The sequence below is a fragment of the Bombus pyrosoma genome, linkage group LG11, assembly GCF_014825855.1.
Source record: "Bombus pyrosoma isolate SC7728 linkage group LG11, ASM1482585v1, whole genome shotgun sequence".
Classification (NCBI taxonomy): domain Eukaryota; kingdom Metazoa; phylum Arthropoda; class Insecta; order Hymenoptera; family Apidae; genus Bombus; species Bombus pyrosoma.
The window spans coordinates 1087281-1113157 of NC_057780.1; the positions used below are offsets into that span (position 1 = coordinate 1087281).

Consider the following 25877-nt stretch of genomic DNA (forward strand, 5'->3'; position numbering starts at 1 on the left):
TTTTTTTTTACTTTTTATCTTTGTTATCTAATAATCGACCATGACATTTTCACGACACCTGTACCAGCTTTGAAATTCAGAGTGTCATCTTCACATCTAGAGACTTATACACGTTCAAAAACTGGTTCCCAATTACATCACTAGCAACAACCACGATTTTAATTAAGAAAACAAAAAGGGGGAAGGTAGAGACACGTTTCAACTTTCCACAACCGAACACCATTTCGAAACGTTTTATCTAATCATAGAGTTGCCGCAATCGGACTGGCTGCATTTTAGCGCCAAGGCGTCAAACGACGATAATAAACCGACCCGCGAAAGATTCAAAACTGTATACCGATCGCGTATTGCGAACAATCACAGTTCTGCGCTCCACCGAATGGAAAACGTGGCGCATATTAATTCAAAGTTCAAGAACCTTTCGATTTGGCGCGTGACAAACAGTCCCAACCAGTTTGTCATTCCTACGATGTTCACGAAAACGTCCTACGCGTCTGAAAAGATTATAATTACCTGTTGGCGCGCGAATATTTACGTCGTTCGAATATTTACAACGAAAAAATGATTTCAAAATCATCGATAGGATGAAGAAAGCTAATCTGTTGCGTGTAAAGTATAAAAATTACATCGAAGGAACGTGTATATGAAAATCACATGGGAAAAATATGATAAATCTGCTTTTATCGTTGTTCTGGTTTTTGTCACGCGATAGATGAAAGAGAATAGTATGCAGTCGCACGCGTTTGTATTCGAAACGCCTTAAAATGGAACAACTGTTTGAAAATCGGACAAAACGACTTGAACTTTTTTGAGAAGTTGGAAGGATTAGTTTAATGGATGACGCGTAAAGAAGATTTCGGAAAAAGTTTCAATCGATCGAAATCGCGAGGAAAATAATAAAGATGGCCGTGTTTTACAACCTTTGTAGCTGGGTCTGTAACGAAAATCGAAACGATACGTTTTGTAGATTTATACCAGTTAGACACATGCCGAACGTTCTATTGAAATCTACCGATGCAGAAACAAGCGACAGCCATCGAGAAGATTCCTCGCAAGAATCTTCAAATTTATTACGGTTACCCGAAAGTCGTAAATTACTGCGATTTTCATTATTTCTAACCGTTTATAGCTCATAAAAATATTAATTAAGTTCAGATAAAAAGGTTGTAAAATGGGACATTTACCCTTTGCAATTTTCATCGCGATTCTTCCATTCCAACCAACTGCAATTTTTTCGACGTTTCCTTTACACGTCATAAATAATGCGCAAAATTCATCCTTCTAAATAGCTTCTCAAAAAATCATTCGGTTTAATTTTAAAAAAGTTAGTCGGATTTAAAAGATGTTGAAATATTAACGTAACAGCCTGTGACTGCAACTGTATAGCCTTTTTATAATATTAGATCCAAAGACGTATACCTCCTTTCATAAATATTACGACAACTACGGTAAATAAAATGAAACATAATTATATCCGTCAACTTTCATACGAAAGCAATTTTTCTGCCGTATCAATCGTTGCTCGTGTGATTTACGTGGATTATTAAGATTTTCTTCAAATGTTAGCGTCATGTATTCGTTAATGATCCGTATCTCATAACGATAATTGAGACGACATTACGTTCCAATTTGCCCGTCGATTTCCAGGTCGAATTCTTCCCATAGCGGAGTTCAATTTCCCTCCAGCCACCTGTCACACGGCTCTCTATTCACCGTGCGAATCTCTCGAAACAGCTCGACCAAGATTTCCACTCGATCAGTTAATAAAATCCATTTCCCCTCCAACGAATCGGTCAGCTTAATTCCAGACGGCGTGAAACGTAACTATTTTCCTCGCAGTACAGGTTTCGATGTCGCGTTTCCTATCTCGTTCTACTCGTTTCGTCAACAACGACGATCGAGCTGTACCGGTACAAAAAGAAACGCGCTTCCGATCCAATCTACTCAACGAGGATCATCGATTCTATGAACGAATCGGCACGCCATCGTAGACGCTCGTGAAAAATCTTACTTTTTCGACCCTGAAAGCAAAGCTGTTGAGCGTATAAGAACGGGTCTCTGGGCCCGGTCCCACCGCATTTTCGTCCGTTTTGTCGATCGAACGCACGTCGCGGTTCTTCGGCGAACGTTCTCGCCTTCGTTCGCTCGATCGTTGCGCCCCCACCTCGAGGATATTCACTCGTTCCGTCGACAGAATTTTCCGTCCCGTCGATGTGTCTTGGTCGATACACTGGCTGATTCATTAGTATTTGCTTCAGTTTCGTGTTAGTTATTTTATCGAGTGATCGATTTCCAAGGAATTTATTCAAAGTATCGGTCAAACTCTCTAAAATCTCGTTGACAAAGAAAACCGAAGAGGATACCGAGGAACCGAGACAAGTAACACTTACTATGATCGAACGTAAGTACTCTTTGCTTTCGTGTAGAAGCGCTGTTGCTATTGTTTTTGTAGAATTGTATACAAGTTGGGTAGGTTTAAGGCGCGCGAAGGTCTTTTTAATCGATCGTTTATAATCGCGTTAGACGTTATAATATGTCATTACCATGGATTTTCGTGCATTTATGTGAAACATTTATCCGACATCGAAACATATATGTCGATATATCTATAAAGACGCGCGGTCTTATTATCGGCGACAATGTATTAAAATTATAGGTTGAATTTTATAATTTTTACAAAAGATTGTTACGTTGTAATTTCGTGTTTTGTTAGAAATTCTCTCGTTAGCTTTACGATGTGATCGAATTTATTTCGGGAACTGATCCGACAATGAAATATTGTTGGAAAGATTTCTAGCGAACGAATTAATTATATTTTTACTTCGTCCTTTTTGGTGTTGAGATCTTCAATAGTTGTTCCCGAGTGTCATTTGAAAAGAAAGGAACGAATTTGTGTAAACGTCAACTCGACAATCCGATTACCAGGGTACCAAATATTTACGCTAACATTACCATTAACTTGACATTTGCGTCCCTCTTATCGTGACTCTCTCGGGTTTGTAATTTAAAAGTAAACATGACATTGATCAAGACAAGCCATTTAGCAAAAGGTTGCGTTATCGTGGGTCGCTCAAACACTTGTTTCCCTTGTTAAAATCGTTACTTTGTATTTATTCTTTGTAATTATCCGTGTAATATTTCGCAAGCCCGTAATTATTCGTACAACGATAAATTGGTATCGTTTTGTGTAAACATTAAATAAGTGGAAAACGAACAACGTGGAAGATCGGTTTTTTCAAATCCTCGACTGTCTCTTTGTTTCGCTGTTTCAATATTTATTTTTTCATTAGAAAGAACAAGAATATAGTTGATCTCAAGAACGTAAATTGCATTAACAAACAAAAAGCTTGTTCTATTTGCTTCCTTCTGCCTCTTGAGCAGCGAAGATTACACAGAATTAATATGATCGGACATGATTTTCATCACACATCGATCGAAATGACGATCGTAAAGTCACATTAAGCCAACATGATGATCGTAACGTCACAAGAGATGATAAGGTCGACGATTACATTATCCTAAGATCGTAAAGCGACAGAAACAGAGAAGCAAGTCAACCATGAGATAGTCAAATCGATTTCACAAGGTTTTCTTTGAAGCGTTAATTGAAAATTAAAATGTATTCATTTGGAATTAAGATTGGTGATTATGACGTGTAACAAAATTGTTCTCATCGCCGACCTTTATTCGCACTACGTCAATCGAAGATATAATAAAAAAAGGAAGGCATACAAGTAAAACGATAATGTATTCGTGCCGATAGAAAACACGCAACAATTTACATACACTCTAGCGTCCATATTACTTCTGCCAGTGATGAAAGTATTGCACACGTTTCACAACACTTAACCAGCATTCACTTTCCTACGTAGATGATAATCTTGTTGAGATTCTGTGATAAATTTTACAAGAAAATTTAAAACACTTATCCCGCGCGAAAACTCCTTACAGTTGGATCTTTTTCGAAAAACTAAATGCTGACCAAGGTATTCCTCGATAGACCGTCCCGATGCTAGACGATTCTCTTTGTGTTCATCGCACGTGTTCGTCTTGCAAATGTGCCAGCGGTTTCTCTGCGACCATGGCACGTTTGTTACGCGTGCACAGTTACATCAGAATCATACAACATTTTCCTAACCAGTTTCCCGTGATCCTACTATTACGTTGTTGTCAAGTTTCGAACCAAAGATCGCCGTTTATCCTGTTGCTTCACGAATTAGCCGAAAAATCGATTTTAATTTAAATGCGATGTAGAGTACGGTACTTGTGAAATTTATTAAACGCGCTCTAACGCCTGAAAGTATGCGGAGATTCGTTCATTTTTAACGGGATATAATTTAATCGCCAAATTACGAAAAGAAAGACTCTGTGCGATATTATCGTTTATTATAATTACAGGTGAATTTCATAGTATATTATTACGCGATCAAACTCAGTTTTAAATATTGATATACAATAGTTAGTATGCTATAGTGAAGATGTAAGCAAGACGTAAACATTGTGCAGCAATTTTGTGAAAAATTGCAATTTCTACGTGTATTTTCGGTCTTGTTTGAAATCTTGTGAATGTGATTATGATAATCCTGTCTCATTACGATGTTAACGAAAACTCATAATACTTTGTACAACGCATATAATAAATTCATCAAAGATTTCTATGTGTAACTCATTATACTTACGAACGGTAGTGTACGTATATCCGTGCTAACTTCATGTACTGATAACTCTATTGTTTGATGACTCTTTAGACTGCTTTGTCATTAGAGAGTAACGTAGTTTTAATAGTTTGGTAATGAAAAATTTTACTTATGTAAGTCGTGTCAGTTAAGATTTTAATGATCAATTGCGAAACTTTTTGAAAAGTACGTCCTGAATTGAATACTGTGACATATCTTAAATTAGAATTCCAATAATCTTTTATCTAATGATTCGTACCTGTATTCAGCGTTCGAAAATATTCTGAAACGTCTAAAATATTTGTTATTGCTTGTGAGATGAATCGGTAACGAAATAGTAAGAAAATATTCGGACGAGAATGGGAAAGTTCCTTCAATAAAAATATTTTATGTATTTTACGATAAATCTAAAAGTGTATAGGATATTTTTAAAATTCAACGATTTCTTTATTGCTTGTCTGCGTTCTATATTCGTCCAAGTAACTTCGAATGAATTGTAAATTATACAATTCCCTCCCCGAAAGGAAAGTCAATTATGAATCACGTACATATAAAATCGCAAGATTGTTTTCTGTGGAAGATAAATATTACTCGTTGAAGGTGGCCTGATAATGATTCATTGAACAGTCATCGATATATTTTTGTCGACATAATCACGAAGAATTTTAATTATAATCGATCGTAAAGCAGAATTTCTTACGTCAATTTTTAGTGTTCTGTTATTTTTGTATAATCTTACCTTACTTCGATCGAGCTTCTACCAATATTTTTCTCGCAAACCTATTTTATAACATCGGTTCTCTAATTATCTAAAAACCTCTTTCTTCGACGGCAATGAACCAGGTTCCCGTCTCTTTTCACACTAATAAGACTCTGTAGTTCCTCTGACATTTCAAGTTGCTTCCTTCTTCGCCGTCTTGAAAATCAGGTTCTTTTCTTATCTAAAGACCCAATCAAAGTTAACGTAACGAGCATGTCTTCGTTCCGCGCGTTAGAGCTTGCAGGAGGAAGCTTTTATTCCTCTTCTTTTGTTCCTGTTTCTCCTCAAGTTTTCATCTTCATCTTTCCTCTGTTTTCGTTTTCTTAACGCCCATTGTGAGATCTGTCTTCGTTTCCTTTCTATTTTCATCCTCCTGGCTCCTTTCTGAAATTAAGCTCACCTTTCTCGGTTATCATTCGTGCTGTAATCAACGTGTAGACAAAAGACAGGCCATCAAGAACTACTTTCTTGCCTTGTAGGAATAATAGAAACTACAGATTTTATTTACGGCGATAAACAAAATTATTGGCACGGAATAAGTTTCTTTATATCACCTTGCACGAATTAACGACAAATACTTTACCGAATGATCCTCGATTCTTCAATGAATTTTCATATAAAACGCAACTTTTAAGAGTTAAGAACAGTTATGACATAAACTTCAGTTCTTGAAATAGTTACGATCCATTGTTTTATTTCTACGTTAACACGAAACTAAATGAAATAATATTCGAATATCCGAGTCAACTAAATATTTGGAATTTTCCTGAAAGAACATGAAGAAGAATAGCGTCGCAGGAGGTGATGGTCGTCGTCTGGTCGATTGCCAATTGTTTGCAGAAGCAAGGCGTAAGACTGACGTTCCGACGATCGTTAACGATCTCCTTCAAACACCGAGAATGGTATTACGCATCCCCTCGACGATGGGAAAGTTTTCTCGGATTGCTCTAGGGTAACTATTACGAGAATGAAGCAAGAGTTCTCTGCTATGGAGAATCGTCTCTGGACTATTACATAAGAGAGTTATCTCACTAACCTCTGACTAGAGTTTCGAGTTGAATGAAAATTCGACGACCATCTCTAGATTTTTACTTCCACTATGAACGAAAAATGTACGTGCGTTTTCCATTTTCGCGTGAAGAAAACAGTTTCGTAGAAACGTACAAACGGTACAGACGCTCATTGTCAGTGAGAAACGATTCATCGAAGACGCAGCCTGTTGCAACGTCGGTTTATGCAAAGTCGATCAACGATCGAACGTGCGTAAAATGTGAAACCGTATGCTGGCATCGGTTCAGCTCCTATTTCGATGTTTAAATAGTACACGAATCTTTGCGTTGGTCGCGAAGGTGGCTTACCTCGTTGCACTCTTGTGTTTCAGCAGTTCTTGGTCGACTGCCAATTGCGATGGCGGGTCGATGCGCCTAAGTGGAATTGCTCGATAAAATTTTACAACCCCGAATGCAAGTGCGCTAGTAACCCTTGCTTTCAGCTCTCTCATAAATCACGCCGATAAATATTGACAGAGGGTTGTTGGCAAGAGAAGGGAATGTGAAATCGAACGTGCTAATTCACAAACTGCTTTTAGAGAAAAATAAACGTTCCACGATTTGTAGCTTCTCATCGTGACATGTCGTCTGTATTAATTATTCAGTCAAGGTGAAATCTAGATACGTTTAATATTTCCAATTCCAAAAGCCACGAATTCGGAGCCCTCGGTTCCAAAATGACTCGTATTCCCGAGCCAATCGTGGTCCCCAGGCAGATCGCAGGCGCCTTGTGTCTTTTCCAAAGGAGCAAACAAAATATGACACCGATGACCCTGATCGTGAAACAGGTTCACCTCGAATAACAAGCGTCTCCTTTTTCGTGGCTGAGTGTACCTCGAGGTCGGGCACGGTGAAAGAAACGGACCACCGTCAACCTTTGATTTCATAATCCATTAACTCGTCCGAGTCGACTTTTGAAACTTAACAACGACAAGTATGACGTTTCAGAATTTTAAACGTTTATTTTACCTCTCTTGAGATCTTGATGATTTTTGAATTCATAATAACTATTTATTACACAAGCTATTCCGACAGCTTAAAAAATAAGGAAAAAAGGTGTTTACATGACGTGAATGTTCGTTCCGATTCAATAGGAAAAATACCTTCTTCTTAGGATTTCTTGGGAAAGCACGAGCAAGATAAATATTTAAATAGCAGGTCCCTTTGAAGAAGAAACGTGTACGTCGACTAAGAGCACTTTATACGCGACTAGTCGTCATGCGTAGTATCAGAAATAGCCAGAAACTTTTGCACAGTATCGTAAGCAGAAAGTTTACGCAATCGACGGAATTCGCGCGCCACTTTTCTTTCTTGTTTCTCTGCTCGCCTGCCAACCGCTAATTACCTCTGCGATCGCGTCCTTGATCCTTTTTCTCCGTACTTTCGCCATCGATCGCCCTTTCAGGCCGTCTCTGGGTGACACGAGAAATACCCGATCCAATTAATTCATATTTCATGGACTCGGTTGAATAATCAAACAAATTGGCCTTTACGAATCTCAAAGTCTAATATTGCCCGCTTTATCAATCCGGCACGTGGAATTGTAAATTTGATATATACTTAACGTAATCAAAATAGATTTACAGCTCGTCGAAAATTCTTCCATTTCGCTAACGGAATAATAAATAATATATTTATGCACATAAATTCAACCACTAGCTATTTCGATTCAATTAAACTGATCGGTACGATGAGGGGTACCATGTTCACGGGTTGTTCCAGGGGAACAGGATCGATCTCTGTCTTCGTGTGCTACGAATGGCTGCGAATTTCACCTCAAAGCACCTTCGAATTTAGTACCTACGTCACACAATTGTGTAAAACCAGCTACGGTTTCCTTTTCATTTACAATTTATCTCTTCTTACAACCACTCACTATTTCATTATAATTCTCATCCGACATTGTTTGCCTCGACAAAACATCGAGACAAAAACAAACATCGAACAGCTGTCACGTTTTTCATATTAATTATAACGTTGTGCATTCATTCGTATCGTTACCGTTCCTTTTATTTTAAAGAATGTAAAAAAGTAACGAGTCAAGAAAAATATACAATCATTTAAATAACAATTGAATCGACGATAATAATAATATGCAGGTTTTTTTATAATCTAAGATTTCAAACAAGGTAACTGTATTAAGAATTTTGCTAACTCTCTAATGATTTAATTCGCGAACAATATTCAGTGTCGTCTATTTGTTACAAAATGACTATAAATACCTTATCTATGATTACCAAATTACTACTCGTTATTTTTATTCGGCGCTTCTCTTTCATTTCTCGTTACGTGGACCCTGTCATCGATGTCAAACGACTGATCGACTCAAAATACCTTTCTGATTCCTTTATCTCGTTTTCTGTCTGCGATCGACACATACAGCAGCTATCTTCTCCGTTGCGTTACGTAAAATCCCTGGACGTTTTTTTGCTCGTCCATTTTACGCGTTCGACGGTGTACAAAAGACGCGAAACAAAGGAAATATTTGTCTCGTGTATTCGCAGTCGTTCGCAGGGTATGATGTTCTTTGCCCTCCGTTTCTCCCAAATGGAGAAACAAAGGAGAGTAACTGGCGTGAAGGGTACGCGCAGCAAAGTGCTCGTTTTAGTCGAATTGGCAACATTCGTCGTTAATGTACGGCTCGTGGAAAAATAAGAGGAGTTTGTCGTCGAGAAAAAGAGAGATAGGAGTTTCAAGTTGCGACTTGTTTCTCGCGAATTTTCGTCCAATGATTAGCAGAGGTTCTTGGTGACGTTCCAGTCTTTTAACAGAGTTCGATTCTAATCTTGTTATTGCAGTGGAAGAACAAAGAGTACTTTTTATACATCTCCGATAGCGTAGGTTAATCGATCGATTAAAAAAATTAATGTTGAAAGGAAGAATTGGATGGAAGTGGAGTAGCGAATTTTTAACTCCTGGTACGAAGAACGTATTCGATAGTTATCATCCATTTCTTTATCTACCATTTACGAGAAAAGCTCTGGTTAATTCCAGTTAATTCTGGTCAATCTACTAATTACGCGAACACCATTTATACACGCTTCAAATAATCACGTACTAAAGGAAAATTTATGACATGTTCTTTATAACGTGAAACGTTACAACAACATTAATTATACAGATTGCTTGAATATTCATGCGTTTACCTTTTTCGTACCAATAAAAGTTATCATGATACTACTTACATATAATTATCATTATGCTAAACTACTATTACTGCTATATTATACAATATGCCGGTTATGCAAAGAAGTATATAACTATGCTATTCCAACTGTACGAAAAAATCTTTCAATTCTTTAAATAGCAAAAGCTTTCGCATGGAAGTAATTAGGCAGTGAATTTTATAACGCGTGTCTAAAAATGGTTTTCCGGTGGAAATACGTAACTCTTGCCACTCTTGGTGAAAGTGTGCGCACAATTCGTGATCTGAACTATGAACTACGCCACGAGAAATAGGAGAAGATTGCGTTGTGTTGCATTGCGTGTCAGCGGAAATTGCGCAATATTTATAAATTACTGCATCGATGCACTTTTATTCGTTTCTTTGTTACGACAGTATCTATACAGATAATAAAAGAAAACATTTGTCCTTTCATTTGGCCTCGATCAGTCCGCATAATTTCGATTTTCGTATACGATTTATGTTTATGTCAGATTAAAGTCTGCAGAGAATGAATGAATGTTGCTCCTTCATCCGGTGAATATAAGGAAGAAATCGAACGACGTTAAAATTTATACGTGAATAAATAAGCTCTGAGAATTCTATTTTGGATCACTTGACAATAATAGTAATGGTAGTTAGTAGTAATAATAAAATCTTGTTTCTACCTTCAAATTCTAATAAAACGTATACTTTTTTCGAATATACCCGTCATCCTCGCAGAAGAACGATTACGAGATAATCTTTGTACTTACTTTACGATTCTCCATAGAATTGTTGGAGAAACAATCAAAACGCAATATAACTATGTGCGTATCAACGTCGATGAAGCTGTTAAATATTTGTATATTTATTTAAACTTCGAACCAGGATCGATTCGTAAGCAAAATGTTACAGTATCTGGCTTCTTTCTCGAAAAAGAAAGAGGCGAATACACCTAACCCACTAAATCTGCACTCGTAAAATCATAAGAAAACATGTGCACGAAGGTACACGCACACCTTTATACGCAGAGATTTCCGCATCGTTGAGCGTACAACGCGATTCCACGCTCTAGCTGCGACCGGCAAGGCGTAATTGTTCAAAATGGAAGGAAGAAAAAGAAGGAGAATATATAAGGAGGAGGATATATCCTCCGGCAATCGTTGCACGTGCCTGTACGAGGAATCTTGTCCGCTTCGAGAATATGAAACGCTTGGAAAAAAATGTCGAATAATGTTTCCCAATGCAAATTCAGCGTTTGACGTGGTCTCGCACTTACGCAACGACTATGTCAATTAAACGTTGATTACATTTTTTAGTTTTATTTCACCCAAATGATTGGGAAACAATCAAACATTCTGCGATATTTCTCGGTCTAACGTGTTAATAATTTTACATATTTAACGTACAGAAAGAATTAGATTATATCGCAAAGCTTTGTTCTAACGTTCCGTAAGCATTTCAGTTCATTTCTTCGCGCCTGACCTGATTGATAGCTACACATATCGAAAGTAATGTACTCGTTATATCGCTTAGAATAAATTTCCAATCGAATTTTATTAAAACGTTTACTTCTATTCGTAAAACTATGAATTAACACGAACATTCGCGATCTGTTTATTATGCCATTAAATTATACTCTACAAAGTCAAGTGTTTTTTTTATATGTATCTATCGATCTCTTTAATATTTATTACAATCTGTTGCATGCGCTGTAAGCAGGTTTAACTTCCGTCTGTCGTACGTCTCCATCATTACGATAATTACAATTCGTGACAAAATCACGTTCGAATCTTTGAAGCGACTGCACAAAGTCCGAAGTACGTTAAAAGACAAGAAAAGCAAACAGGTGGTTTAACAAGAATAATATGAATGCTTAAAAATGATTGGAAATGAAATAATCTATGGCGAGTGAACAAAATCCAGATAGAATTTGCGATATAATTTCTCTGGTTGGATTTTCAGTAGACGCCGAGCAGGGGGAGGTGAAATGATAATGAACGTCTAAAGGAGAACGTACGCTTCGTTAATTAAATTCCGCGGAGTTAGCAGAGTTGTTCAGTATCAAACCGCCTTTGACTGGCGAGTGAGTCACTATCGTGACAAAATCGTCGCTTTCTGCACACTCGGCTTATCTGAATAATTACAAATTGGCGAATCGGATGTGCAGTCAGTCGCGACGATGCGCACGAATTGTCGAGAGTTTTGTCGAAAAGAAATTGAATTATTCAAAGATGAATTGTAATTTCTGTGAGAACACCATAAAACGGAGTAAATTGTAATTTCTGCGAAGACGCGATAAGCAAACGAAAAAAGAAAGGGAACTAATAAATTGGGAAAGATGGAGGTGGAAAGTCAGTGCTGAAATTCTCTTAACCCGCTGCTTGTTTGTGATTTTAATGATTTGAAAAGTTACGTACAGTGGCTCGTGAAAAGGCATTTAATAAATGTATTATGTGCGTTATATAAAACACTTTGATAAATAAATCATAAGTTTGAAACAAAACCGAAAATGTATGTACACTGTCGGCCGTAAATATTAGGTCACTGATTTTTAGTAGAAATCTCTACTACTCTACTTCGCTGCCTTTATTTTCGAATTATATTATCGTAAATCTGTTATATCGTTCGCATCGAATGCGTGTATAATGAAAGTACTAAATAAAATGTTCTAGTAGATATAACGGATAGATGTTCTAATATTTATCGACAACAAGTGATTTGATATCGATTGATTTTCGTTCTTGTTAGTTTACTCAAATTTCTGCAACTGCCTCCTTCTTGCACCAACCCCTTCAATCGCAGATATTTCGAAAAATATATAGAAACTATATAGAAACTATCGAGCCATTGTAAATGTTTCATTATCGTTATATCACACGAATTTCGATGATTTAAATCGATATTAATAGAAACGTATTTATTTATTTATGTAACGCATTGCAGATAACATGTTGACCAAATGGGATAATATTCCGTCTCTGAAACTCGGCGACTACACGCTCGAGTTCGAAATATCACCACCCGGCCCGGAGTTGCAGGAAGTAGCGAAAAAAGAGCTTCGTGAGACGCCAGAAATTCAAACTGAATCGGTCGCTCAACTTAGGGAATTACTGAAAGGTAAAGTTTCATTCGCAAATACCGATCAACGATATTATTTCCTTCTGTTGAAAAACTCCAAAATTTGACTACCATACGATGCTCGATCGAATAATTAATATCTAAAGATCACAGACAAAAACACGATAGATCCGTTTTTATCGCTCTTAATCTATCACAGCCGAAACCGACTTGAAGTGTCCGCTGGAGAACGATGCCTGGCTGATCCGGTTTCTCAGGCCGTGCAAATACTATCCAGAATCAGCATTGAAACTCGTGAAGAATTACTACAGTTTTAAAATAAAGCATGCAGACATGTACGACAATCTGAAACCCAGCCGAGAGAAGAACATATTCGAGCACAATATTTTGACCGTGCTGCCGAACCGAGATCAATGTGGACGAAGGATACTGATCATCGAGCTTGGGAAAAAATGGAAGCACAACAAGTGCTCTTTGGACGAGGTGTTCAAAGGTTGCGTTCTGTATGTGGAGGCTGCCATGTTGGAGCCAAATACACAAATCGCTGGTGCCGTAGTCGTTTTCGATATGGATGGACTTACTCTTCAGCAGGCTTGGCAATTCACTCCAGCGATCGCGAAAAGAATAGTCGATTGGCTGCAGGACGCGGTACCTCTCCGAATTAAGAATATACATATTATTAACCAACCGTACGTGTTCAACATGGTGTTCGCGTTGTTCAAGCCGTTCTTAAGGGAGAAGCTGAAGAGTAGGGTGAGTTGACCTCTGTTTGAAAATGTCTACAACTTTCTCCAGAGAAAGTTGGAGTTCAATGGCTGATAGGATCGTTTGTTAACCTTCTAATCGGGTTGTTATTTAACTAGGAATTTCAATTAGCATGTAGTATCAGTAACGATCGTTGACCTGAGAAAGCAACGAATAATCAAAAAAAAAAAAAAAGATTTCACTGGAAGAGGAAAGAATTGCAAGATACGTACAAGCATTTGTAGTTAGTAAATAGATAATTAAAAATTCTAAATAACCGAGATTGTAAATAATCAGGATCTGGTCGATCGATGTCGTAGCATATTTGAGAAGAATTTCTGTAAAATTCAAAGGCAATGTTAACCGATCAGATCCATAAAGTGCATTGCATTAGATATTACAAAAGATAATTTTAATGATTTTAATGCATAATTTGGTGATTTCAGTTGATTTTCCACGGCACAGATCGCAAATCATTCCACCAATACATCTCGCCGAAATGTTTGCCCGCCTGTTACGGTGGAACGCTACAACTTCCACGTGTAACGGGATCACAGTGGTTGGAATTGTTACTAATGTGCGATAAAGAATTTGACGGTAGGTGACAAAATAACAAAATTGGGAAAGAGAAGTCTATCCTATCTAACCGTAGTTTCTAACTAGTCAATTTATTGTTAAGTTGTCCGAAAAGTGCCCTTCTTTCTCAAACGTGTTTTTCACAACAGTGCACCTTCGTACAAACGCGAAGCCAAGTCTGTGAAATGTCGCGGTTTATCTCAACAGAACAAAATGGATCGTACGTAATTCGATAAAATAATATAAAAGAGAAAACCTTGCGCGTCTATTATTTCCGCATAAAACGAAAGAAACTAGTTGGACGACCTAATAATATTATTAATTAATAAATCGTTGTACAAGAGAGCCCAGGATGTATATTACGCGTGATATTATTTATTTATCGATTCTTCTTTGGTCTTTTTTCAGCAATCAACTCGTATGGTTATAAAAAATAATTCATGCGCTTCGGTACGCCTTCAAAATGATGGAAAAATGATTGTTCGATCGAAAATCGATATTTGAGCAAAGACGCTGGCTGTGGGTTCTTCCGACAAAGTACTATTCGACATACAGTCTAGTTAGTTGCAAATGATTATAATAGGTAATTTTTAGTTAAGTCTCTTAACTAAGCGTTATTAACTAGACTCTTGTAAAAAGAATGGAAAGGTAGTAGACACATTGTTTTAGTTAATTAGTTACACAGTTGTGGATTTATCATTATTTTTTACTGCAAAAGATAAATAATCGAGTTATCAGGATTTTATACGTTATAGATTAGAGTAATTTTGTATGATATTAAATCGATATTTATGGTACTATATTTTATCCTATTTTCGTATTATTTTAATATGTACTTCGATGTATTTTTTAAAAATGATATACTGTAAACTTGTTAAAAGTGAAATACGATTTATATTATAGTGTTGTTAACTTAATTACTTAACTTAAAGTTCCCCAAAGCTTCAGAAGAATCTACCAGCTGATATGTTTCGTATAAATTAAGTTATCAACATGTTGATTAATTTATTGTTAAAGAAAGTGGGTCTATCATTTATCAAGGTTATACACTTGTAAAATATGTACTTAATGCGTATTAAAAAACACTAAAGTAATTACATATAATAACCGCTCATAGGCTTTACCATTATTTTTGTTTCGACCGACATTTTTTTATTAAAAATATATTCGTAATCAATCAATTATACAACGAACCATCAATGTCACAATTATTTACCACGACTATGATTTATATGTATTTATTGCTTATATATTTTATTAAACCAAGTAACAATATTAATAACAACGTATATTGCCCGTTACACTTGTCGCATTTGAAATCACGAAATATTTATTTATCCATAACAAAAATAATTACAAGATAACCTCGTTGTCACTTCCATACGCTCATCGTTGTAATTCGTTTATCTATCTTTCTTATTTCTCAAATAAATTTTATCCAACGCGAACATAAAGATCATCGATCTGTCTATAACGATAACTATTCGAACTCCCAACCTCCTCCTTCTATGATATTTAAATCGTGATTTCTTCCAATTCTTATCACCCGTTTCCCCTATTTCGTTGTACTTATTCAATGAAAACAATCACTTTACCTTAAAATCTCTGTTATCTCGTTTCAAATTGAACGCTTATTACACCCTGTCCCTCGTCATTTTGTACTCTTAACATATCCATATTTACTGGAAGCTGTAACGAGAAAAATGTTTAATTTGCATGAGTTTATCATAAGTCAACTACTTCCTAGAAAATTTAATATGAACAAGTGGATAAGCAGGTTAAGCAGCCTTGCATATCCGGGGACTATATTATTACCCTAATTGTACTTGCAAAACTCGTTACAATCGAGCGTGATATTTATATAAGTCCACCATTTACACGAATCGCAAGCTTCGACAAACTATTCCTTTCGTTTATTTCCTGTTATCAAACTAGCTGCTTTACCAGATCATGTAACAAACTATTTAACCCTATCTATCTGAAAATCCAGGAGAAGGATCTTTATTAACGCTAAGAATTATCTACTGCCTAACGCTTTTTCCCTGGAAAAAATAAAATATTTCCATAAAAGGATTAAAAGAACAATTATTCGCTTCTTTAACTAAACATACTTTTTCTTGTTCATTAAAATTTCTTTTCGTTTTTGCTGTTCCTGTAAAAATCCTTTGTTCTTTAAAATTTGAAGTTTCCCAATATTTCCACACATTTATTATCTGTTAACGATATAGCTGTATATAAGGCGTAAAATTAGCGCAAGGGAGATAGTTGAAGGGTAAGGAGAAAGTCAGCCGGAGTTTAGTTCGTAAACGAGAATCAGAGATAAAGAAGATATTTTTCAAGACGGTAATTAATCCCTTTACGTAATGAACGAAGTTGCATGGTCCGGCAATTATCCTTTTCTGTATACGAGGGAAATTATACGAGGTGCGATTGCGTAACGCAAACCATACCCGATAATAGCACGCAGTAAGGAAACACACCACGGTGCGTAATTACGCAAGTCACTAGTATCAACTGTGATCCGAATTAGAATGTGAAATTCATAACGTGGGAACTGTACATTTGTTTAAAAAATCGAACGCGATAAGACGCCGCAATAATAACCATCGCATCGGTAAATCAAATTACATGGCCACAATTGCACAATTTGCAGCATTCCCACTAAACAGATTGTTAACTTTCCTTCTTTATCCTTTCTTGATTAATGGACTAATGGATTAATTTTACTTAAAACTCTACTCGTTAAAAATCAACGTGTAAAATTACATTTGATAACGTCCCTCCGCAACTATAATATTGGAAAGCAGAATTCAGTAATTTAGATAAATCGAAGGAAATTGCGAATGAAGCGTCGCGTCAACACGATGTTGAAGAAGATCAACTCCTTTAACGAATGAATAAAAATTCGGTCCTGAAGAATTTAGTGTCCGAACTGTGTCAGTGTATTCTATAGATAAAAATAAAAGATCATGTAGCAAAAATTTCATAAATGCTGTATTAAAAGCTGGAAATAACTTCACATACAACGTAAAGCTTGTGTGTGTACATTTCGAAGTGTCGTCCGCCTTTGTCAATGCAAAGTTGACATCGGTATGCTATTAATTTTATCATAGACCGAATCTCGTGGTAATTTTGTCTAGTTTTTTCACATGCAAGTATAGTAGAATCATAGTAGAAACGCATAACGCGTCTAACTTTCTAACGAAGCATTTACCAACTTTTTGCTACATAATGTATTAATCTTATTTTTACAAATTTGTACACTAAATTGCAAGAACACCCTATATGTATGTGTATATATATTGCGCTATAATATATATCAGCATGCAATTAATTTCCACAGATGGAGGATATTCGAGGATATGGAATAGAAATTGAGAAATGACAAGTTGTAGAGTACCTTCGAAGTCCTTCTCGAACCAGCAGAAATAATCGCAAATGCCTTGACCAATCGGTTCGTTCGGCATCTCGAGTTCGCCACCGAACTCCATCGGCAAAGCTTTCGCACCAATGAAAGACAATAAAGTGTCTCTGTTTGTTCCGTGGAAATGAAGCCTCTTGCGTGTTTTCTCCTGTAAATCAATGATCAAATTAAAATATTCTACGGAGCGACAAATATTGTTACGAATCATCCTCGTCTATTTAATAAACACGTGAAGAAACAGTATCAACAGTATCGTTTAATTGTTACTTTCAGTTCGATTTGTGTCCAAACTAACATTTAGGTGTACAAAATCTAGCACGAGGTAATATGAAAAATTATTAAAATTCACTTTTACATATACATGTAAATTAGTCTTTCCTTCGATATGCCGTCGTAATCGAATTTTTTTCCATTCAAATAGGAAGATATGGGATTAAGACACAAAAATATTATTAATATATAAAAATATATTAGACACAAAATTAATCAAACTACGATCATGGAATTTTTTATGTCTCGATCTCACTTTCCTCTCGACCGGAAAAGGAGCTTTTGATGCGTGTAGGAAAATTAGGCGCGGCAAATAACCATTGTTTCTTATTTTCATAGGATCTAAGAAATTCTCTGGCGATAGAAAAATACGCTTTGGTCGTAAACGACGCGGAAAAGGGGTTAATGAGAACTCGTTGATAAATGATCGTCGAAGCACGTACCAGAAGGAAAGGTTTGAAGATAGCGTAAACCATGTTGAATATAAAGGGTTGATTCACTACGTGGATACCCTTCAGTCGACAGGGTAAACATCTCTGTACCCAATCCGTTACCGAGGCGGCGAAACTCGGAGTGATGTGTGTCACATGGTTCAATGTTAGGCCGTCCATATTTAAAATTACATGGATTCCAGCAATCTACAGAAAACACGTAAAAGACATAATGACAAATTATAACGGCAATAGAACGTTAATGTAACGCGACAAGTAGGACAGAGAAAATAAATAGGAAAATAAAGTTTGTCCAAACTTATGTCAGCATAAGGTGAGACAGAATACGGTAAACAGAAATATGATAGAATAGGAAGAATAGAATACAGGGAAAAGATATTCACAAAGGTACAGCAGCATTTTTCAAACGAAATGGAGAAATATTCACGTGATCGCGATTGTACGCATATGCGTATAAAATACGCGTCTGGAAGATCGGCGCCGTATGGAAAAATACATGGTAGGGTATTGTGAGAACTTGAATAGAATATTACGACGAGGCTTGCACATTTTTCAAGGTGTTATGTATCGACTCCGATAGAGCGTGCTTTCCTAACCAGCGTGCCGCCATACCAGGTATTACACAATCGTTTCCTCTGTAAGCTCAACCAATACTTGAAGGAAGGCTTTTTACGTTTCTATATCATACTTTCATTTCACACCTTATTTTCATCGTGCAGTTCTCATGTGTCTAACTTCTTTGTCGTTCTCTGACTTTCTTTTTTATTCAAAAGATAGAGACGAGATTTAAAACGAGACTTGGCTTGGAACAAGAACATGACAATTCCATTGAGTATACCTGTGTCTTGGGTTCAGCCATAGCCGCTTCCAGTGACAGTATGATCGATCGGAATATTTCATCGATATTGATGATTTTTGTGTTCCATGCTTTCCCACAGTTCACCTGAAGCACTCTACAACCATCCGCCATACGATCTGGTAACGGAATCACCATATCTGAAGACAGCACCTTCTTCTCGTTGCTGGGTAAGAGATTTAAACAGTAGCGTGGATTGTTCACCTTGAACTTGTAAAACCGTTTCATCTGCGAAGTTACAATGATTTTCTATCGATATAATTCTTACCTAATTTCGAAATGAAATGCGATTCTAGTAATTTTTTAAATCATTGACAGCTGACAAATTCTTGTGACGATCAGCATACTCGCTGCTATGGACACATACGTTGCGTTCTCTTAATTATTCGAAACTTAACTGTTCGAGTTTCAACAATAATTATTGACGCAGTTGTTGAAAAGCAATGGTAGTAGGTGTATGAATATGTATGTTGAAGTAGAATTTAGCTCACCAGCCCAAAGGCACTTTTCGGGTACCATTTGCAAGGTCGTAGAAACTTTCGACAAAATTCATCGTCATCCGGCACGAACAGATCGGGTTCATCTGAAAACAAAACACAAACCTTCACGTTCGGAACGTGCAATTACATTTAGCGTTCCTTTACAAAGGAAAATTGATATTGTTTCAGGCGACGAGTGAGACAAACCGAGCGGTTATTCGATGATAACGATGCATTATTCCACCGTTGGAGTATTTATTGCGGTCGGTATAATTTTAAAAAGAAGATGTTTGCTAACTCGTTCATAGTGACGAAGAAAATTTTCCTTGTTTAAGAAAAAAAAATTAAGTAAGTAAATAATATTTATTAAAATAAGAAAGCGAGTGATTATTTGACGATTATTCGCTGCGACTATTACCTTCAGTTTCTATCAAGTTCCTTCGAGGAACATTAACCGAGTTCGCGATAAAGTGAAATTTTCATTTTCACCTAACCGGTTCCGAACGTATAAAGCGAATGTACCGTGGTAACATCACGACAACGCCGCGCGTCGTTCGTAGCACTCCTTTCTTCGCTATAAGAACACGAGGCTAATTCAAAGTATAATTCGACCATAAGAATCGTATTTTCATAAAAGATTTTTTGTACTTTAGTCTTGTCGATTACTTAATTAATCTTGTTTCTCCTTCGCTATCATCGATAGAATATTTGGATTTATCGAGAAGAAATCGCACAGATTATTGAACCTGGTAGCAAAATATCAAAAATATTTATTTATTTCCACAAAAGACTTTTTGTACTTTAGTCTTGTCGACTGCTTAATTAATCTTGTTTCTCCTTCGCTATCATCGATAGAATATTTGGATTTATCGAGAAGAAATCGCACAGATTATTGAACCTGGTAGCAAAATATCAAAAATATTTATTTATTTCCACAAAAGACTTTTTGTACTTTAGCCTTGTCGACTGCTTAATTAATCTTGTTTTACCTTCGTTATTGCCGATAGGATATTTTGATTTATCGAGAAGAAATCGCACAGATCACTAAACCTGGTTGATAACAAAATATGAAAAATATTTATCGCGGTTGATAAATGATTGCGATTGTTATTCTTTGTCTTTCTACAATTTTCCTGTTCAAAGTACTTCGAGAGAATCGAATGATTTTAAAACGTCGATGAAAATCTATCGAACGCTCTTCCATATGAGAAATCGTCTCGCATGGTATTCTTGATCCTCTTCGATTCAATTTAAAAGAAAATATTACCGGCTAAAGTGTACAGCAGGTAAAGGAAGAATTCCAACATGCTTACACGACAGGAATTTGCACGAAGAACCCAAGAATTTGCTTCTGTACCCAAATGAATTACAATACAAAAATATTCTCTTTCCCTAAACGTCTCCATCTACAATAGACCGGTAAGAAGAACAACAAGATTTTTTAACACTTTACCGACCGATAGTCGATTAATCGGTTTTTCGTCGCCGACACTTACCGATCGACAACCTATTAATCGGCTTTTTGTCGCCGACGATCTTTCTCGTTATTCAAGAAGTAATTTCTTATTTAGTACTAAAGTACCTTGCTCAGTTGCGTCAGTTGCGTTGCTTTGTAAGCTCGCACAGTTTTATACCAATTTGAAAAACTTACCGTTCGCGACGAACGAAAAGAATGGTATTGGAGAGTCTAAATCGAAACAGAGCCGGCGTCAGGGAGAATCTGCGCTTGAGCTGCCGGTCGGACGTGCGTATGCCGTTGAACCGCTAGCGGTCAGTAGTGTTAAACATTGGCTGAAATGTCACTAGTTTATCATATATCGATTCACGTAACATCTTCGAAATGCTTCCTTTTATTCTTCGAATTAACGCAAACTTCTCTTAAATCCTCTCCAAATACGTACAGCGAGTCTTTCCTACTAAACTGCTCGTAAAGCCAGTCGCGTGACATTTTTAAACTTAACCATACTTTTCTAATCGCTTTCATAGCTACCATTTCTACTGGCGCAAAATTCTCCTAAATCTTGCACAAACTGTAAAATCAAGTATTTTCTACCAAACTTCCCTCTATTTCACGATTATCCGAGTGAATACATGTTAAGGTGGCCATGAAATCAACGCTATAGCGCTACCGGGCACCATTTCCCAGCAGTCCCGTTACCTGGTACCTTTGAACATCGCCTTGAAGTCCTTCAACGCCTGTTCCACGACCTCTGGCGTCTCGCGTAACTCGTTCTTCGTCTTCTCCCTGTAGAAGTCATCGCCTTCGTCGAAATCGGCCTTCAACACGGAGCTGCCCATCTTCAAATGCGGCAGTTCTCTCGATTTGGTTGGAACGGTGCAGGCATCCTGGTCTCCTAGCCGCTCCATGGGATCGCTGACAAGGCTTTGTTACTCTTGAACGAACTCTATGTATAGGACATACATGAAAAACCAGTTACATGCAGCTTCTGTTGGAAACGTAGGAACTACATACATGTGTATACACATACAGATATGTATGTAGAAATAATTCTTCCCTTTTCTTTTACTGTTTGTTGGAATTACGTTTGCCATTGTATTACATGTTATTACTTACGTAATACATGTACAAGTTTATAGATATCATATTTACATAAATTAAATAAATACATAAATTATATGGTTATAATAATGTAAATATAATAATATAAGTAATACATGAATTATTATAATTAAATAAATTACATAAAATAAATTGATTTTAACGTCGGTGATAATTGGACGTTGTTCAGCTCGATGCGTGTTTCTGTCGATCCTCGAATTTTTTTAATCGATATGGTATGGTGGCGTTGCACGTTGATTTCGCGGAAAATTTTCAATTAAGACGTTATTCTACCACTGACAGCGCTCAGTCCTGTGTTTGCCATAAAATTTACGTTATTCTCTCTATTTCTTTTTTTTTTTTTTTTAGAAGAATTTTTATTTATTCCCTCTACATGTATATCTTTCACCATTTAGTACTCTCGACACTGGATAAAATATTATGCATACAAAATTTCGTTTTTATTCGCCGTTAATGAAATTGATGGAAGCGAGTGTTTGTGTGAATGTACCGTAATGTGTACAAATATTTGCTTGGAACAAACTAAATTTAACGTGAGTAATCCTAGGACCTAAGTCACTATTTGCGCAGTTACTACTTCAGAGGTATAAAGTAAACATAATTTAAGAAATTTCTTTTCAACTTTTTAACCGGATTATTAACACAATTTTAATACTATCGATGATCCGATTATCGACTCTAATAGAACGAATATCCCACAATAAATCGTGCGGTAAATCGTAAAATGAATAATAATTAATCGCAAAGAGTTTTCACAGGAATAATGAAATAATATTAGGGGGAATTTTCTATTATCGTTTTATCGCTGGCACAACAAAAGTTCGCAAATATTGTCCGAATAAATGTCTACCTTCTTCTGTATTGAATCGTCGAAATGCAACGTACGAACGTTCATTCTGTGCAACGTTTATTTATATTTTACACGTACTTATCCTAATCCGGTAGTTCGCTGGCAGATAAGATAACTAAAAACTCCAAATGATATCTGACGGGTGTATACAGCGATTGATATTGCAGAAATTTCGTCGCATAACTTGCTTTCCATTGACTTCAAATGGAGAAATACGAATAAAAGGTCTTTAAGTTGCTTTATACCGATAATATTGACTTGCTATTATCCCAAACGATGAAATAGTTCAAAATGTGTGGTTCTAATGCGGTTCTTATATATGCGATTTTTGTGCAGCGTAGTGTAACCTCATTCCTCGGCCTTTCCTTTTCAGCAACACGTTTTTAGTCAATTTATGCAATGTCATTTATATATATACGAAACTTAGAAAACATAGATACTGGAAGGATAAACTACGATATGTTTAATTATCAATCATTAATTAAATAACGCGTCACATTATTAGCCAAAAATAAAATATGCAATATCGTTTGATGAAAATAAGAATTTGCTGAAAGTCGTATATTTTACGGGCAGTAAATATCCCTTGCGTTTTATACTTAAATTATCAAATACGTATTAATCTGTTTCAACAACCGAAATTTTCCAATGCCAATTTATTCCAAATTTGTCTTTTCAACCGCTTTATATCGCTCGATAAACTAACAAAGGATACAAAATGAACAACTTGGAAAAGAATTATTTCCTTATCCTCAAGATTCCCTGTTTTTCTAGCATGGGATACACAAAATACGTACTTTCAGCTTTTTAATTCAGAACCGTGATTCGAACACGAAGACGATAAAATGCCCAAAAGCGAAACAATAATCCTTCCCATAACACACCAATCTCGATCATCGATATTAAACGCAGACAACATCGAACCGAATACGAATAAAAATGAACGAATCGACAAATAAATGGTCATACCTGAAGATTCACTTACTCGAGGGATTCAGTTAGAATCGTGCTTCTCCCTTGAGAAATTAATTTTTTTATGAGAATAATGATTCGTCTCACGATATCCCGATGACGAGGCTGCAGGATGTCATTTCACGGTTTCTACGCGACAAGATTCACGAATGTCACGAACGCAGTATCGATTACGATGATCGTGTCGGACGGACGACTAAAAACTGAGAAACTGGCCTGTTAAAACAGAAACAGGTTGATCGGTCGATCGAACGAACGGATGCAACGTGATTGAGACTCTGATGAAGACTATCTCGAGGCAGGACTCGCAAGTCGGAAATCGGCTGAAAAGCGAAAGCGTTTCTCCCACCTTAGTCGTGACAGTGAGTCCCGCAGCGAAGGTTATGCTCCTTCTCGACCTGCGACTAATTAAATTTGAAACTGATTTCTGACTCAACATTAAAAACATATGTATAATTGACATGCGCATATTCCATTTAATTTACGATCACCTTTCGCGTTTGTTATACGTCATCGTGATTTATTATTTCTGCTTGATATCGTTTTCATTGTGATTCAGCCTTTTCTTCGCTAAGAAAAATGGACGCAAGATGTATTATTAAACTATTCTCTACATATTATTCTCTACGTATGTTCGAAGAAAATATCCGAGTCCTTCGTTCGATCCTGTGTACATTTTATTTCTCAAAGATGTTTTCACATCGTGTAACGGTTTTGGAAAACGAGGATACTTTTCCTTTCCGAAAATTCTACAAATTTAAACGATTGTTAATGAAGCTTAAAGAATGTTGTGAACGAGGCTGCAGCTTCGAGCTTGTAAATGAACCCAGGTAGATTGTTGTACGAAATTCTAGGAATCACGAAATTGTAACAGTTCAAATATCCATAATTTTTCATCGAGAATTTTTATATGTATATAAATTTTCAGTATAGCCGATATATGTACAATATACAAAACGATTTGCAACCTACGTTCCATCTTCTAAATTATATTCATAAAAATATGAATTATTCGCATACCGTTATATGTAATATGAAGAAATAATTAATAAGTTTAGTTGATAACACAACTCGATGTAGTTAATAAATTATGTTTATAAAATTCATATTTATAAAATCCGTTTCTCTGTTTTGCCTATTTTCATTTCCTCTTCTTCCTCTTGTATTCTCGCCTCGTTAAAATGAAGTTAGAAATACGAAGATGTGGTCACACACGATGTAGAAATTTCTATGCGTCGTTATGTACTATACGGTAAACTTTCTTTTTAGCCCAGTTTCGAATTGCACTCTGAATCGAGTTGACCTGTACGACTCGAGTCAAGTTCGAAAGCGTTATATAAATGCGTAAAGAGTTTACCTTCTTTTTTACGCATTGTAATTTTAGAGTGTTTGTAACTGACATCAAGCTCAATTTAAATGGTTTTCATTGAATTGTTAATTAGAATTTCTAATTGCGTTTACTTCCTCTCATGATTATTAATATATTGGAGTTTTACGAATATTATAGTAACATTTTTCGAAATTTACAAATAAGTTTGCATGGATTTATATATTTTTTGAAGGTAACTGTTATTGCAACAGGTTCGCGAAGATTTTACTTGAAACGGAGGAAGGTTTCGAAATGAACTTTTAACACGTAAAAGTTAAGCGATTCGAAAACCTGGTTCCTCTATTAAAAAATTATTACGAAGATGAAATTGCCTGACTAAAAAATTGCCTATCACCAGAACTATCTGGTTCAAAAGTCTTATTCTAATTACTTTCCTTTTTTCATTATTCTGCCTTTTTTTATTTTACGCTTATACTTACCTCGGATTTTCTTCTTTGCTCTGCATTTTTAGAAGATGCAAACAAAAATCATGTATACCATGTATACCAATTATAATCTTTTGCATACATTGTGCGAGCTTGAAATATTTTTAACGTGAAAAAAATTCGACTGTATCGGAAATGTTAGATAAG

At 36.2% G+C, this 25877-nt stretch overlaps 3 protein-coding genes across 7 annotated transcripts in view; 1 reads left to right on the forward strand and 2 right to left on the reverse strand.

Moving 5' to 3' along the window:
• Positions 1-4361, reverse strand: part of LOC122572717 (alpha-tocopherol transfer protein-like) — a 22220-nt gene extending 17859 nt beyond the window's left edge. The window contains exon 1 of the mRNA XM_043738070.1: positions 3787-4361. The gene's annotated coding sequence lies outside the window, so the exon portion shown is untranslated. The remainder of the gene's footprint in view (positions 1-3786) is intronic.
• The window catches only part of LOC122572719 (alpha-tocopherol transfer protein-like), a 15958-nt gene extending 820 nt beyond the window's left edge, over positions 1-15138 (forward strand). Inside the window, exons 1-5 of one of the 3 annotated variants that reach the window (XM_043738076.1) lie at positions 1936-2401; positions 12577-12750; positions 12911-13464; positions 13902-14052; positions 14440-15138. In XM_043738076.1, coding sequence (XP_043594011.1) covers positions 2392-2401; positions 12577-12750; positions 12911-13464; positions 13902-14052; positions 14440-14468 — 918 coding nt within the window. In that variant the 5' untranslated portion in view covers positions 1936-2391 and the 3' untranslated portion in view covers positions 14469-15138. Of the gene's footprint in view, positions 1-1935; positions 2402-11962; positions 11985-12576; positions 12751-12910; positions 13465-13901; positions 14053-14439 lie in introns of those variants that run through there. The other 2 variants (XM_043738075.1, XM_043738074.1) reach the window with 2 other exon arrangements.
• A 115-nt stretch (positions 15139-15253) lies between these two features.
• On the reverse strand, positions 15254-24308 carry LOC122572718 (alpha-tocopherol transfer protein-like). 3 transcript variants are annotated; one of them, XM_043738073.1, is made up of 7 exons: positions 24265-24308; positions 21678-21917; positions 19525-19616; positions 19016-19261; positions 18169-18363; positions 17432-17603; positions 15254-15720 (listed from the first exon to the last, which is right to left on the reverse strand). In XM_043738073.1, the coding sequence occupies exons 2-7, from the start codon at positions 21877-21879 to the stop codon at positions 15683-15685; spliced, it is 945 nt and encodes a 314-aa protein (XP_043594008.1). In that variant the 5' UTR covers positions 21880-21917; positions 24265-24308; the 3' UTR covers positions 15254-15682. The 3 variants fall into 3 exon arrangements, with proteins under 3 accessions (XP_043594008.1, XP_043594007.1, XP_043594006.1); XM_043738072.1 differs by lacking the exon at positions 24265-24308 and adding an exon at positions 23929-24219; XM_043738071.1 differs by lacking the exon at positions 24265-24308 and adding an exon at positions 23913-24219.
• Positions 24309-25877: the final 1569 nt, after the last annotated feature.

Coding starts and splice junctions, on each gene's coding strand:
- LOC122572718 (XM_043738073.1), bottom strand. CDS start 21,879: ATGGAGCGGCTAGGAGACCAGGATGCCTGCACCGTTCCAACCAAATCG. Junction 19,617..21,677: donor CTTCAAGGCGATGTTCAAAG/GTACCAGGTAAC, acceptor TTTTGTTTTCAG/ATGAACCCGATCTGTTCGTG. Junction 18,364..19,015: donor TGGCTGAACCCAAGACACAG/GTATACTCAATG, acceptor TGTTTTCTGTAG/ATTGCTGGAATCCATGTAAT.